A 15,838-nucleotide genomic window follows, 5' to 3' on the forward strand; every position below is an offset into this window, starting at 1 on the left:
TCTCAGCAGTGCAAATAACTTCTGACGACAACAACAATCTTGATGTCAGTGATCCTTGCCTTACCGTGTTAACAGTGCTTAAAATTAAGCCTTATTCTTGAGTTGTTACGCAGGCATCAGCCTTGGGTTTTCCTGTTTCGCGAATGCTGCACGTTTCCTGTTTATCTTCTGAACCAAGTAAACCAAGGCCAAGAAATATAAAAGTAGGTAGACCTGGTTTGTCTGAATTATATTGGTGGACTTAGATATAAATATAAGGATAAGAATAGATATAGTCTCCAGGACAAAGATCAAGTAGAAATGGGGGGCCATGAAGGGGTAGAGAGGGATATATAAATTAATAGAAAGGGAACGGATGTTTAAATGGATATAGTAATAGAAAGACAGTCAAAGAAATATGAAGAATGAAAAGATGGGAGGGAGAGGGGAGGGTTTTTTGGATTTTGTGTAGCTCAACTTCACTAGGCCTTTCGTCGTGGTGACAGTTCTGGCGAGAGTCACAAAAGTAGACCCTCCGTGGAAGTAAGGTCGGCATGATATCTCACTCTTTTGTGACCATGCAGTCTGACAGAAATGTTCATTCGGACTATTGTGGCTGAGATGGGACCGGCACTGGCTCAACGGGCTCATTTTTAGAAAGCCACCCGTACAGGACTAAAAATGCGGTAACTAGAGCAGCCACAGCTTTCAAAGCAAACTTGTAAATAGCTAAGAGCTCTTTGTCAGACTGACTCTCTACTTTGTTGCAGGCTGCCTCGATCTTGGCAATTTCGTCGCGGTACTCCTTCGTTTTTTGGAGTGCCATCAACCTCTTCTCGGCCAGTTCCCTCATTGACACCACAGTACCCTCTCTCTTGTTTTTTTCTGTCGCGGTTTCGTACATCACCTCCAGTTCCGCATATATTTCATCCGTAACTTGGGTGATTTTCTTGGGGCCGTCCTCTCTCATGTTTTTGATTTGCTCCGTGGTGGATGGCGTCCACGTGCTGAAAGGCCATGATGCTGGACGCATTCCCTTCAAGCGCTTTAATAAACTGAACATGTAAATAACTAGTGCCACATAATGTTGGGTCAGGGCTGGGCTGTCCTTGAGCTCTATGTTTTCACTCTTGAGCCACTCTAAATATTTCCCCACAATCCTCGAGATACACTCGGGAATTTCAGAGCCCACTTGTTCTTGAATACGTTTGAGAAGTATTTCCAGGTTATCGGAGTCGTCGTCGGTGAAATCAATGCCGTCGAGAAGTGGTAGTAAATCTTGAAGCTCAACATCCTCATTAGGTTGATTACCTATAAAGGACCGGAGAAGTTCGGGAAGCATATTGGGAGCTTTTGAATAAGTCTCACACCCAAAAAAAGTTGACTTCTATTAACGCGGTTCGAAAGTGGGCATCAAAAGTATATATGATGGAAATGAACGATAGTTCATAGAATTCATAAATAGGTGGTCTATCACCACCGTTTTTATAGCCATATTTCTACCTCGACTCGGATCGCAGTTGACTCTTCATGTATGACTGTATCAAACAATCTAACTCATCGAGGATGAGTCTGAAGGGTCATCATCATTTCATCTCTTGTCTTGTCAATTTTTTGCATATAAGTCACAAGCTGCGATGCAAGTATATATCAATGGTTATGCACATCATCAGCCAGTCTGTATGCAGGAAAATAATTATGCTGAGTATTCATCTGATATTTCAATTGTGCTCTGCAGGGTGGCTTGTTATAAGTTGCTGATAAACGGATTCCAATGTTAGTCATATTGCATTCTTGGGACGAATCCCTACTCACTCATATCTGACTCACAACTGGTATATCTGTTACTTGAGTGATGACTAGATAATCTGGGGTTCTTGACAGCGCTCAGCGTATACGATAAACCGAAAGAATGAGTCTTGCAGAACTTAAGGAGAGTTACAGCCTACATCATATTAGCTATATCCTTGACTCTCTACCTCGGCCACTAAGGTCAACGTCAGGGACAACCTTGTTGGAGCCGTCTGACATCTCATCTTCAATCGACATGATGCAATTTACAATCATAGAGCAATACTGATTACTCTGCTTGTTCAGGTATTAAAAGATATGAGAAAATCTAGCATAAATTACTGGAAATGGTTTATAGAAACTAGTCAGAGAAAAGGTTTACAAGTAATATCATGATTTCCCTTCTTTATACGTTAGATGACATCTAGCTCGGTCTACGAAGTTGGCTTATTTAGCTCGAAACGTGGTTCATGATTTTGATCACTCGGAGGCAAGATCCTAAATAACTCGCGAGACAGCGTACATGTGGCGACAAGTATTTTTGTGACTGGAGATGCATTCCATCAACCTTCAGGTTTTGATGACCTTGATCCAAACTAGGCTTGCATGGCAATTGCAGATCTAGCCTTGGCAAAGCCTACCCGCTGACATTGGGTATAGTAATGTAAGTTCTACCAACACCTCGCAGAGTTGACACAGACTAGGTACCAACATCCTCCCTGTTCTCGTTCGATGGGTGTGTCTAGATCATCAAAAGACTTATCTATAGATATCAAATTTTTCTCACAAGAAACTCTCTATTTTGAAGATCCTATGTGATTTCAATCACACCCAGGCATGTTCAGAATCTGTCGAATTCGGTTATGGCAGCCAGTGATGTTTTGACTCAGTCGTGTCGGATATCAGATCCATGCTTCCACGAAGGAAACAATTCTGCGAAGGGTACAAAGAAAAAGAAATATAGGACTTGCTACTGGATTGGTGAAATAGCTACCCATCTCTAACACATGCTCAGCAATACTGAATCCTACAGGCTCCTTTCTTCGGCCTTGAGTAAGCCGCGATCCTCATAAAAAGCAAAAAGATGAATTATCACCGACGTGGCCCTTTCATTGTGAGTTTCAAGCTATCTGCCAATCAATTCGAGTAGGTACTTAAATGCTCGGGGAGCAATATACATAGAAGTACGTAATCAGGCTTTCTGCACCTGCAGATCCATGGAATCATCCAGTTCATCCAATAGGATAGTCAGACTGTGATGTGCGAACTCTTCTCTTCTTCACCAAATATGCAGGTGCTAACCGCAGTCGTCTCGAGTATAATTGGTGGAATGGCCTTTTGACACAACGGATGGCGCCTTTCCCGCAGCAGGGGATGGCGCAGCATTGGTGAAAATATCCTTTTTAAGAGTAGTTAAATTGTAATTTCGACTTAATGCATGTAGTTGAGAAGGTGATAAGCGGCCGGGAGCTCAGCTATGTTATCATGCAGATGTAGTTCTACAAAAAGAAAAATGATGCATATACGCAAGTGTCGATTAAAAGAGTTGCGAATCTTATGTTAATCCTACAAACTAGCGCTTTTTTCCTGTAGCTAACAACTTAGCTTTGTTTTTACGCAAGTAGGAATGGAATCAGAAATACAAACCAAAAAGCTGCTTTATTTCCGAGGTACATGTTGGTTTCTATTTCTGTTTTGCATGCTGACACTGATGCAGTGACATGGCTAATCGTTAGTTTGTTTCGGTTATGTAGGTCTAGAAGAACAAAAAGATTCATCCGAAGCCTTATTTCCGGGATTGAAATACGTTCTCGAATATCCATCTTGCATCGTGACATTAGAATATGACTCTAGTTGTTGAATTAGAAATCAGGCCAAAGTATGTTGCGGTCATATCCCAAATGCCGGGTTCATTACAAGAAAGCAGGGTGTTCATCATAAGACATGGACAAGACACATTATATACCGTCAATGAAGATCCAAAGCACAGAAGTTGACATTGCCAGTCTCATACCCGTCTGCTCGGTATCTCGTGTTTCCCGTACTCAGTCAGCCGTTCTAGGTCCAAGCTTAAGGCATTATCTATAGAGACATTTCGGAAAATGAAGCCGGCCATGAATTGCCTTGATCTCTTTTGTCTTCATGCGAAGATTGAAGACCCAAAGTCGCACTCGAAACTTCAAAAGAATGTCATCGTGGGCATGATAACATTGTCTGCCTTTACGGCACCATTTTCTTCTTATCTCCTGTTCCCATCTCTTGATGCTCTCATCGATCATTTCCATGCTACCACCACGGAAGTAGCACTCACCACAACGGTCTTTCTACTTGGCTTAGCTATCGCCCCTCTTTGGTGGAGCTCCTTAAGCCAGCAGTATGGACGTCGACCAATCTTGATATTCAGCTTTTTAGTCTCAGGGATCGCAGTCATCATCTGTGCTGTATCAAATTCTCTGTCGTTGCTTACTGGCTTCCGGTTTCTGGAGGCAGTTGGTTGCTCATCAGCCCAAAGTGTAGGGGCAGGCGTGATTAGTGACATATACATCCCAACTCAGCGTGGTACAGCATTGAGTTGGTTCTGGCTTGGGACTCTTACTGGATCGATAATTGCTCCCATATTTGGCGGCGGTCTTCAGGAGTGGTTTGGCTGGCAAGCAAATCTATACTGCTCAGCTATTCTGACATTCTCCGCGGCCATGCTTACTCTTGTCTTCGTGCCTGAGACGCTAGTGAAAATCGGTCCTACAAACCATTCGGCATATAGGTCGGACATGGAATCAGTCTGGACCAGAGTAATACGTGACGCAGGAGCTCCATTACAGGGTCTAAGGCACTTTCTGAGTCCATCAAAGTTGCTTTGTATGTCATATGTGAGCATATGCTTCGCTTCCCTATATTGTATTACTACCACGCTTCCGTATGCTTACTCCGGACAACCGTATAACTTCTCAGCCATGGAGGTTGGGCTTTGCTACATCAGCAACTGTCTTGGTTATGCAATTGGCACTTTCGTTGGCGGTAGATTCAGTGATCATAAGCTACGCCAATATCAAGCTAACCATAACGACAGAATCAATCCTTCAGCACGTCTATCTATAATTTGGTATGGTGCACCCTTGGTGCCAATTGGCTTGATCATCTACGGTTGGTTAATCGAAACAAAATGCTATTGGATATTTCCTCTTATGGGAATGTTTCTTTTCAGTCTCGGTCTGATGCTTGTTACTTCGACGATAACGCCCTATCTGGTAGATCTCGTGCCTGGGGCAGGAGCCTCTATCGTGGCTGACCTGAATCTGATGCGTAATATCCTCGCCGCTGTCGGAACTATTGTGTCTCCAATAGCCGCTGAAAGACTCGGTTTGGGATGGTTGATGACTATTTTGGCCACTTTATGTGTACTGGGGACTGGATTTGTGGGAGTCGTTGTTTGGCGATGTGCAGCTAGGAAGGAAAAAGAAATTCATGAAGATATGGCATAGATATGCCAAATTCTTTTCGAGCGTTGGAAGAAAGAAATAATGTTGTTCTTCCATCAACTCTGCTTTACTTGCCTAGCATTACCTTTGTATTTCCTTTTGTTTGATACATATTCGAAACATCCCGTCACCCGTTTGTCATTAATGAGACACGGCTATAGACAGCGAGACTGATCGCTCCGCTGAATTTAAATATTTGATTTAAGTGAGAATGATGATAGAGTTTCTATTCACTTGAAAAGATTATTTGATCATAGTACATGAATGAACTGCGAAAGTACGCCATACATTTCAAGGTGGCAGTCGGTGCTATAAAAAGATTAGCCCTAGCTTCTTTGGCTCCTGACTCGGTCCTACCTACGTGGAATTATTACAAACCAAGTCTTGAACAGTTCCATGATATCTCTAAATTCTAGAAGCGTTATTTATTTGATTTTAACTTACTATCGTGATCGTAGTTGCATTGCGTGAAAATATGACCTCTGAGGTCACGCATTGCAGTACGTATTCGTTGAGAGATACTTTTGTGATATGACCAAGTTGTTTTTCAGATTCCCTTGTGTGGAAGTAATTCTGAGGGTTATTCTTACTGGCTTTTCACGATTTCTACTGAGTTGGGTGCATGTATAGAATCCTCGAAGACCTCCGTCTATGCCGTATTAATCGTACATTTTCTGACAGTGTTCACAATTTTGATCTCATTTGTATTCTGGACATCGAGCTGTTTGCTGCCAGCGTGCCACAGAACTAGATGAGCTGGAGCCATAGGACAAAGCACTGAAAGAAGCATCATGAGCAAAGATATTGTATGCAAGCAATCCTTCATGAAACCTGGATTTCGTCGTGTAGTATCGACTTTAGTAGCAATATTCACGATCTATGATCGATAACAAAGTATAATATAGGCTAGTTCATGAAACTTCTCACGATCGGGGGGCACATGTCAATGAAATACGTAAAATTAAATAAAACCCTAAAATGATGGGTAACCTAGTTGCGGTGCTGTTTGCTCCCGCAACTTGTCTCGGCGTAATGCTTGGGTTTGTATGTGATAGTCTCACTGTTCTGTTGTTTGATGTATGCCCGTGTCCAATGTTTGACTCAACGGATGTAACGTTATACTTTGTATCTCACGGATAGGTTGATCTTATAGTAAACACATCTCGGATGGTATTCTTCCCACTCACGCCTCTGGCAGATTCTGCGGGATGTTTTGACAGCACTGTATCCTACTTCTCGAAGTGATGACTTGAGCCACTTTTCTTTGAACGCATATAGTATCATATAGTATAATTAGCATTGTAGATCGTTACAAGAAACGCAGCTGAGCTAAGCCCATTTTTTCAATTTGTCCTAGCACTTAGTACTGCATACTTGATGAAATGCTCTGATTGTTGGGTCGTGCTTTTTGTAGCCATTCTAGAAAATAGCATTGGAAGCTCGGAGTAGTGAAACTATTTGAGGAGAGGCGTATACGAATCTTGTCACCCACCTGAGGTTCAGTGCCTGATCTGGTTGATTTAATTGTGTGCCAAACCTGTGTTTTATTTAATCCACGATATACCGAAGTTTGCAAGCATAACAAACCCCGACGAATTAGTTGTGCAAGTACTAGGGTAAATTCGGAATAGTGCCACTTTAAGGTTGGCAAACCCCCCGTTCGGGCTAGCTAATCGGGCTTCTCTGTTGGATGAGACGACATCCCGAGGATCTACAGCGAATGTCCGTTAGAATCTCCTAACGGTCTAACTGGCAATGGTTTAGCGAATACACTTGTTCTTTATGCAGAAGATAATAAAGATGTATGTCGGAATCCGGGGCTCATCTTTGATTTGCCGTTGATTGGCCCCTCGCCAGCGTTATGCAGTCTGAGGCTGGCATCGGAGTAGCTTAATCAGGGCTGTTAGGGTCGCCGTTTCGTCAGAAGTATGTACGATGCCAGTAATACGACTATCTTGGTCATACCGCACTATGCATGGAATATGACACACTACGCCGTGTGCATTTGCTACTTAATGTGCCGGTTCTAAGTACACTCTTTGATAGGCTAGGTGAATCGATCAGCGAGGACACATGTCAATGGGACTTTCGACTAATAACTAGCATTATGAATAAGTTGACTAGTCAATTCCTCTTTTAGCTGTTCTAATCTAGTCTACGGCCCCCCTTAGTAATCTCTGTAACATTCTTAAAATGTAGAAGTTCTGCATCGTGAGCCCCTCCTCGCTCTCCCTCCTCAGATTTCGTGCGACATAGTATCAGACATCATGGATGATACTACAAATAAAAGGCTATCCGAGCTCTCAGAAGTCTCTGGAAGATACAAGGGCGAAGTTTTGAGAAATTTTCAAAATATTCCAGACCGAGATCGAGCAGATGCCTCGCCCGCCGACGAAAAAGTTGTTTATCCGAGCGCTTTGAAAGCGAGTATAATCGTTTCTGGATTGTTTCTCGCCTCATTTCTTGTTGCACTCGACCAGACCATCATCAGCACAGCCATTCCAAAAATCACAGATCAATTTAAGTCTGTCACGGATGTCGGTTGGTATGGAAGTGCCTATTTCTTGACTTCAACTGGTTTGCAGCCCACTTTTGGTAGGATTTACAAGATTTTTAACGTGAGTCAACGACAAGAAGAGAAACAGGAATCCATCATGAAGTGGAAAGAGCTTACACTCTTCAGATCAAATGGTCGTTTCTGGCGGCAATCTTTGTCTTTGAGGTGGGATCGTTGATGTGTGCCGTTGCGCCAAACAGCCCTACCCTTGTTGGCGGTCGAGCCGTCGCAGGTTGCGGCGTCGCAGGTATTTTCTCTGGTGCACTGGTCATTATTTCTCGTACTGGTATGTCTTGTATATCCTATATATTGTGGAACTGCTTATACTTATATCTTATCTATCCAGTACCTTTGCGCAAACGGCCTATGGTACTCGGACTGTTCGGTGCTGTTTGGGGCATTGCCTCTGTCGCTGGTCCATTGCTCGGTGGCGCTTTCACTGACAGTGTAACTTGGAGATGGTGTTTCTATATCAAGTGCGCCATTTATCCTGAGCTCTTTGATATTTCTCTAACTTGAATATCCCAACAGTTTACCCATCGGCGGTCTTGCAACCGGGATCATCGCCCTGATCCTCCACATACCTCCACAGGCGGACGATAAAAGCAATAAAACAAAGCTACAGAAAGTCATGGATCTAGATCTAATTGGATTTGCTTTACTCTTGTCAGCTGTTGTATGTTTGTTACTTGCCCTTCAATGGGGTGGTAACACCTATGCATGGAACAGTTCACACATTATCGGTCTAATTGTTGGCGCCGTCCTAATTGCGTGTGTATTCGCATTTTCACAATGGAGACTTGGTGACAAAGCAACCCTTCCGCCCCGTATCCTCAAAATTCGAACCATCTGGGCATGCTGTCTATTTATTGTGACATTTAATGGTGCATTCTTGCTTCTAATGTACTACTTGCCGATCTACTTCCAATCTGTGAAGGGGGATTCCGCAACAAAGTCAGGTATTGATCTACTACCCATCCTCTTGGGTGTAGTTGTGTTCTCAATCTTGAGCGGTGGTCTCATTACTACATTCGGATTCTACGGTCCTTTCATTCTTGGCAGCTCCATCGTTTTTGCCGTTGGTTGTGGTCTTCTTACAACCTTCACCACATCGTCAGGGAGTGGTAAATGGATTGGCTATCAAGTTATAGCTGGTGCCGGCCAAGGTGCTGGTTTCCAGATTCCCATGACAGCCATGCAGACAGTGTTGGGGCAAGCGGATATTCCTTTCGGCTCGGCCATAATCATGTTCTTCCAGAGTCTTGGTGGAGCAATCTTCATTTCTGTCGGTCAGTCTGTTTTCCAGAACGGATTAAAGAGCTACCTCACAACCCACGCGCCGGATATTGATCCAGCCGTCATTATTAGTGCAGGTGCGACAGAAGTCCAGTCCGCTCTTGAAAAACTCGGAAAGCTCAACGAACTTCCAATCGTTAAAGAAGCATACATGTCTGGACTAGTCAACTCCTACAGAGCTGCTTTGGCTCTGGCATGTCTTGGTTTTGTGGCGGGKTTGTTCGTTGAATGGAGGAAAGTCAAAAAGGACAACGAAGGTGGTGAGCCGGCCATTGCACTTGGCTAAGCCGCCTACTACAATTTGGTGATCCAAAGTGGCCACGCCTTGAAATAAATTCGACATATCACACCTTCGACTTTGCTTGTATAGTAGTTGACGAGGGAATTCCTGGTAACTCTTCTGTGTATGATGTTTGATACTTCGGATGACATTTATAGGTGTTGAGGAGTTTCGTTTGTTATAAGGTCGTAACCCATTCCACGATTTTGACATATAGGGCTTGAATACTTCGTTCGATCAATTGATGTATAGAAGGAATGATATATTGCTTCCAGATGTTATCTTATCTAGTTGGGTAGCTATCCGTGCTTTTTCTGCCCCCCAATCCCTATTAGATAGGCATATTACCACAACTTATTAAGTCTTGTCAACGGACACGCTCGAAAACCTCTTTCAACAAGAAAAAAAATCTTAAAACACGATTATGACTGGTGATATCATGCATTTTGCACATCGTGAAAATTCATTAGGCCCGGACACCGATGATTGGTAGTCGGATTCCGACTACATAACTTTGAAATGAGAGCAGAACTACAGATATAGTTCGACCTTTATTTCATCTCGTTACACATCTTACAACTGAGCAAGCTACGGATCATATAACGACTACAGAAAATGACGCTGAAATTCCTTGTCACCGGCGGCACTGGCTACCAAGGTGGAGCCACCATCCATTACCTTCTCGAAAAGGGTGCAACTGTTCACGCCCTTGTCCGTAATCCTGACTCCGCGGCTGCTCAAAAGCTCAAGGAAAACGGCGTCGTGATTTTCAAGGGGGGCTTCGATGATGTCGAAGCCATCAAGGCGGCTACCAAGGGCGTCGATGGTGTTTTCCAGAACCTTAGCCCTACATGGCCCGCCGAACAACAAATCCAACAAGCTAAGAACTTCGTCAATGCAGCCCTCGAAGCGGGGACTGTGAAGTCATATGTCGTCTCTACTGCATTTCATTGCTCAGACCGCAGGATCTGGGGAGATTATGACCCTAGCCACGGACTGCACATCTATTATACGACAAAGTCAGCAGTGGAGGACGTCGTCAAGCAGGCCGGATTCCCAAGTTACACCATCCTACGACCAGCTTGGTTATATCAGAACTACCTCGTTCCACAATCAGGTTACCATTTCCCAGAACTATCCACTGAGGGGCTGTTAGCGCATGTCTACGAGCCAAACACCAGAATGCCACATTTCGACGCCGACAATGTGGGACAGTTCGCCGCTGCGGCACTCACAGAACCCGAAAGGTTCAATGGACATGAGATCGAGCTAGGTAACGAGAATTTGACACTACAAGAGACAAGGAATCTGCTCAGTAAAGCTGCTGGAGTCGATATCAAGACACGGATGAGAAGCAAGGAGGAGGTGATTGAAATGGGTTTCAAGGTTGGCACGTTAATTTTCCAACAACTTGCCAACGAGAAGGACCTCAGTATTGATGGACAAGCATTAGTAAATAAGTATGGAATTCCTTTCAACAACTTCGGAGATGTTATGACAAGGGAGAAAGAAGACCTTCTGAAGTCTATTCCGGCCGCCAAATGAGCTTGCAAATATATGCGTCATGGGAAGCGAAATGATAATGAGTTTTCGTAGGAAATCAGCCTATGACATGATATTACTGTTACAATAGAAAAATTGACTCAACAAAATTCAAATTATGATTGATACGGAACTTTCCTCAATGAAGTGTAGTCCACCTAATTATTGAATTTGTACAGCATAGGAGCTAATCTGTATCGAGAAATTGCGGCCATCCTCGAAATCAAGAACATAAATATCTATACAACGAAGGAAATAAGTGTCTAAAATGTAGAGAAAAAGAGTCCTATGCCGTACTCAAAAAGAAAAGATAGATTAAAATAAAGTAATGATGATGTAAATAGTGTTGTATTATCTCAAACAAGGTCTCTGTCAGCTGGGGTCTTTCGTTCAAGCCTTCATTGCTGACAATGTGCTGAGATGCCTTTCCACATCCTCTTGAACCTTTGACTTCACAATCTTATGCGTTTGATTGACTGGAAATTCTAAAAGTCCAAGTTCTTTCAACGAGGCAAGTCCGCCAAGCGCATAATCTTTCCCGAAGATACTACGAACGTGCTCTTTAATTTGCGCCTGAGTCTTGCCGTTGTATGAACCGAGAACTGCGAAAGGCTCGTGACCCACAACCGGGTGCGTGATGGGAACCACGATTGTCTAAAGATAGAGGTTAGAGATCTGAATAGTCTTGACAATTGATGAACAATTTTAAAGCATTTACCTGTGATCCAGTGAAAGCCGCAATGGAGCTCTCAAGTGCCGCAGGCATGATACCAACACCACCACGCTTGATCATATCTTTCCGTCGGCCCAGAATGGACACTAAGCCGTCCTCGTTCACCATTGCCACATCTCCAGTATTGAACCAACGTATACCGTGATCATCGTAGAACGATGATTCGGATTTGCCTCCGAAATAGTGTTTGATAAGACTTCCGCTTGTAACATGTAGCTCTCCTAATTGGCCTTTCTTCACAACGCTATTCTTATCCGTATCCCATACGCGAATTGTAGTTCCTGGTGCGACAACACCGATGGGGCAGATCTCACCAAAGAATGGAATGCTGGAAATTGGAGTGTCAAAGAATGGCCACATGAAGGAACCACCGCCCTCAGTCATTCCATGGTTAACGCATACCTGAGCCTTGGGGAAAATTGAAGCAGTCTTGAGTAGTAATCCTTTAGTGATGGCATCTCCTCCGACTTGAATTCTTTGGACGGAACTGATATCGATGGGGTTCGTGGCGAGTGCCACGGCCATTTCGTGAACCATCGGTGGAGTCAAGACAAGGAAAGTGACATGTAATTTGGTAATAGCATCGAGAGCATCCTTGACATTAAATTCCTGTCCTGTCATAACAACCGCGCCTCCAGCTTTCCATGTCTGCATGGTCTGTGCGGGAGCGATCCCACGTGAGTTGTGAGGCTGTTGGAGAGCAAATGTACCTGTTTCAGCGTCGACGAGCCATGACTGTGAATGAAGCATGTGCGACATGTTCGAAATGCGCATTGGACAACCTTTGGGAATACCGGATGTTCCGGATGTGAACATGATGGAGTGAATACGTTTGGGATTGTCGTTACGTGCGGCTGCCACAAGGGCGTCCTCGTCAATAGGACATTTTAACGCCTCATGCACCAAGTCTGCAAGTGGCTTCCAGTTACTGGTCCGTGAGGAGGAGAGACAGAGTGTTAGTGGCTTTGGTAGTAGTAGTTCCGAGATTGCGACGTCGACAGATTTACCGGTAATTGCGTCAGGGGTAACGACAATCTGCGGCTTGAGGATTTGGATTGTAGCCTTAAGAGAGGTGAAGCCGGAAATATCGAGCATTCCAGGGTCAAGACTGACATAAGTAATGCGAAGCAAAATGCAAGCCCACAGAAGGAGAGTGTATTCTCCTCCATTAGGAATGATCATGAGCATCGTGGTATCTGGCTTAATTCCATTGGCCATCATTCCTGCGGCAAGCTTCAAAGCGGTAAGATGCAGCTGCTTATACGTGATTTTCAAGCATCCTAAAGCAACCTTTGCCTTGGGCTTTTCCTGAACGAAAGGCTCTGGATCTTCGCTTTTCTTTTCCTCAATTCCCACCGCTTGTGTGAATGCTCCAAATTGAAGGGGAGAGAATGCCCCATTTTGGAAAGGAGAGACACTCGACTTTGGTGTAGAAGGCTTTTGAATGACAGGAGTTGCAATGGTCATACTCTCTCCAGATACCAAGTAAGGAAGAGCGTCTGCGGTTTGAAACGTTGAGATTACTGCCGTTCCATCTGGGTTTTTCTTCAAGCCCTGCTCGATGTGTGTGAAGACAGATGATTGTTCCCACACACCACCATTGACTTCCGAAAGATGGTCGTCCGCACGCGGTTTTTCTTTCTCCTGTATTCTCTGCCCGGTCAACAGAGACAACAACAGGTTACGGAGCGGTGATGCGAGCACCACTAGGATTAAAGATAGAATTGACCACATCATGATGGCATACAGAGATCCAATGGAAGCCACTTGTTGAACATTGATTGTCAATTTTATCTGATTTCCAAGAATATACTTATCGACAATCAATCGAACATATAAAACGTGTCATGCATTCAGCTAAGGATCAGTCTACAATTTTGCTTATTTTACTAGTTCGGCTCTGGATCAAACGTCGAAAGCAATCCGGATTACGGAGGGCTTGCTAGTGTAATATGGCTCTTATCACAATCTGAGAATCGATATTCGAATACATACATTCTGGGGCATCGGGGAGCTAATTCACCTAGTTAGGCAATTCGGAATTAGCGGTCGGGGAATGGGGATCGGAGCTCGGAGAAAAAATCACACTAAAATTACGGCCCCTGCCGAAGCATCCACAATCCACAGTGGAGCATTAACCCTGAATCCTAGTGGCATGACAAGCGATCTTTAATTCCGACCTATTTTCTAACTATGTGAATGTACTTGACTGCCGAATGTACGCAGGTAGAAGCGAATATCGAGCTTGTAATACAAACAACTCCAAAATGAGTCCAAAGGCGCAGCTAAGTGTCAGCCTTCCCTTTGCTGCCCCTACTTGGTGAGGGTCCACATAGCTCCCATCACAGCTCCAGCCAAAGGCATGAAAGACCTAGTCAGATGCATCCAGCTCCACTTAATCACCAGCTCCTTGGATTCGGTGATGGTCATAACAGTAGGCTCCACTAGGCTCACTTTCTGCAAGCGGAAAAGCTCATTATTGGTAGGGACCATGACAAGCCAGGTAAACGGTACCATGGTCAAGGTGGTAACACCCGCGATCAACCAACGTCGCCACGATTGTTTTGCGCTTCTCTTTTTGAGGGCTGTGTAGCTGTATAGCAAGAAAGTTCCTACAGCCATGGTAGGTAAAGCCATGTGTCCATAGTGATACATCCGGACCCATTGGAAGAATAGCTGGGGGGATTCAGTTGTGGTGTCAAGGAGAACGGGAACGGCGAAAAGAGACAGAGACATCATGGCCCCTACAGAGCGTCAGGAAACTTTCTTTAGGCATCGGAATTTTAGATTCAATGTACCTGAGAGGAAGGACCCGGTCACTACCGCGGTCGCTTGAAGACCTGTCGAGGACATGATGTAGAAGGTAGTTTTCAATTATCGAGTTGGTCTCTGAGAACTTTGAGAATGTTTAAAGACGTGATGGTATTGTACTGTTTTCAGAAGTAAGGAAACGCTTGTAACATGGTTCTTATGCTTATATGCAGAATTCAACTGGGATCTACATATTCCGAATCCCGACAATTAAAGAATGTCTCGCCAAGTTAGTTTGATTCTTCCGATTCATGCTTGCTTAACCGCTGGATGACTTCTGCTGTACACAAGTAGTTTTAAAGTTTAAATATATGCTTGAAAATAATGGACGCTGATGTTATATGATATGGAGTTTACAAAGTCTGGCAGGTATTGAAGTGCTATCATTAACTATGGCTCAATTACTCATGTTTCACGTATCAAAGCCCATTACCTAGCACACATGACTTTCAATAACTAGTTGAACCAATGGTATTTTGAATAGTTACTATTCAGTGGTCTTCAGAAGTTTATATTTTCCTCTCGTGCTATACAGAATTGCTGGAGAAGAACAGGCTTATGGCGACTTGGAAACATATCGATAAATCCCGTACAAGACCATCGCAATGGGAGCGACCGTTTGAGTTGTGCGCACCAACGTGGTGAGAAGGCTCGGTGCAGGTGAATAGTCCTTCATGCAGTCAACAACCTCGCCATCCCGAATAAACTCCGTAATCCACCCGATAGTCATCGCACTCCTCTTTGTATCTGCAAATTTCTCATGGTCACCAACCAGATGTTGCTTGTACCATGGGTCATCCTTCATGCGTTTGTAATCGTCCACATCCTTGAAGACAACCTGACTGAAGCAGTCGAAGTCAGCCAAATTGGCCATCTGGTGATCAAAAAGCCGGTTCATAAGGGCTCGTGTTTCTTGCTGGTTGTGAATCTTAGAGTCTAATTAGTGACTGTAAAAAGCGTAGATGTTTTGGAGTATTAACATACTTGAGTCCATCTTTTCACTCCGTATTTCACCATGAGATCTTTGGTCATTGGCGCCGAGACTTGTTGCATATGGTGTCTATAATCTTCCTCACTCATGCCATTCTTTTTGTAACCGCAGATAGTGAGGCATAGGAATTGCTTGTGAGGGTCGCCAGATGGCCGAGGTGGAATAGCTGGAGAGTTACTCATTTTCACAAATAGGATGTGGAATGATTAGAATAGCGTAAATTGACGTAGGGGGACGGTGAGGTTTGCTTGCGAATATGTAAAATAAGGAAGGGAGAATTCAAAGTATAGATATTGCAGAGCATGGCGGTGTTATGAAAATATTACTGACCTAAACCCCGTGTCCGATAGGGGCCATTCACCGCAGCCGAACGCCCGAA

General features: G+C 44.0%; 6 protein-coding genes across 6 annotated transcripts; 2 read left to right on the forward strand and 4 right to left on the reverse strand.

The window, feature by feature from the left end:
• Positions 1 to 586: 586 nt before the first annotated feature.
• BHQ10_003398 (uncharacterized protein) lies at positions 587 to 1,321 on the reverse strand (the record flags this gene model as incomplete). The annotated part of the gene is made up of 1 exon (XM_040875649.1): positions 587 to 1,321. One exon carries the CDS (start codon positions 1,319 to 1,321, stop codon positions 587 to 589), a length of 735 nt encoding a protein of 244 aa, XP_040731902.1.
• A 6,195-nt stretch (positions 1,322 to 7,516) lies between these two features.
• BHQ10_003399 (uncharacterized protein) lies at positions 7,517 to 9,388 on the forward strand (the record flags this gene model as incomplete). The annotated part of the gene is made up of 4 exons (XM_040875650.1): positions 7,517 to 7,867; positions 7,933 to 8,092; positions 8,153 to 8,282; positions 8,338 to 9,388. The coding sequence occupies 4 exons, from the start codon at positions 7,517 to 7,519 to the stop codon at positions 9,386 to 9,388; spliced, it is 1,692 nt and encodes a 563-aa protein (XP_040731903.1).
• A 609-nt stretch (positions 9,389 to 9,997) lies between these two features.
• Positions 9,998 to 10,927, forward strand: BHQ10_003400 (uncharacterized protein; the record flags this gene model as incomplete). Its single annotated transcript, XM_040875653.1, has 1 exon — positions 9,998 to 10,927. The coding sequence occupies one exon, from the start codon at positions 9,998 to 10,000 to the stop codon at positions 10,925 to 10,927; it is 930 nt and encodes a 309-aa protein (XP_040731904.1).
• Positions 10,928 to 11,314: 387 nt separating this feature from the next.
• Positions 11,315 to 13,394, reverse strand: BHQ10_003401 (uncharacterized protein; the record flags this gene model as incomplete). The annotated part of the gene is made up of 2 exons (XM_040875654.1): positions 11,315 to 11,578; positions 11,643 to 13,394. The coding sequence occupies 2 exons, from the start codon at positions 13,392 to 13,394 to the stop codon at positions 11,315 to 11,317; spliced, it is 2,016 nt and encodes a 671-aa protein (XP_040731905.1).
• A 576-nt stretch (positions 13,395 to 13,970) lies between these two features.
• BHQ10_003402 (uncharacterized protein) lies at positions 13,971 to 14,510 on the reverse strand (the record flags this gene model as incomplete). The annotated part of the gene is made up of 2 exons (XM_040875655.1): positions 13,971 to 14,401; positions 14,456 to 14,510. The coding sequence occupies 2 exons, from the start codon at positions 14,508 to 14,510 to the stop codon at positions 13,971 to 13,973; spliced, it is 486 nt and encodes a 161-aa protein (XP_040731906.1).
• A 514-nt stretch (positions 14,511 to 15,024) lies between these two features.
• On the reverse strand, positions 15,025 to 15,641 carry BHQ10_003403 (uncharacterized protein; the record flags this gene model as incomplete). The annotated part of the gene is made up of 2 exons (XM_040875656.1): positions 15,025 to 15,396; positions 15,453 to 15,641. The coding sequence occupies 2 exons, from the start codon at positions 15,639 to 15,641 to the stop codon at positions 15,025 to 15,027; spliced, it is 561 nt and encodes a 186-aa protein (XP_040731907.1).
• Between the last annotated feature and the right edge of the window lie 197 nt (positions 15,642 to 15,838).

The sequence above is a fragment of the Talaromyces amestolkiae genome (genome assembly GCF_001896365.1).
Source record: "Talaromyces amestolkiae strain CIB chromosome Unknown scaffold5.1, whole genome shotgun sequence".
NCBI classification, from domain to species: domain Eukaryota; kingdom Fungi; phylum Ascomycota; class Eurotiomycetes; order Eurotiales; family Trichocomaceae; genus Talaromyces; species Talaromyces amestolkiae.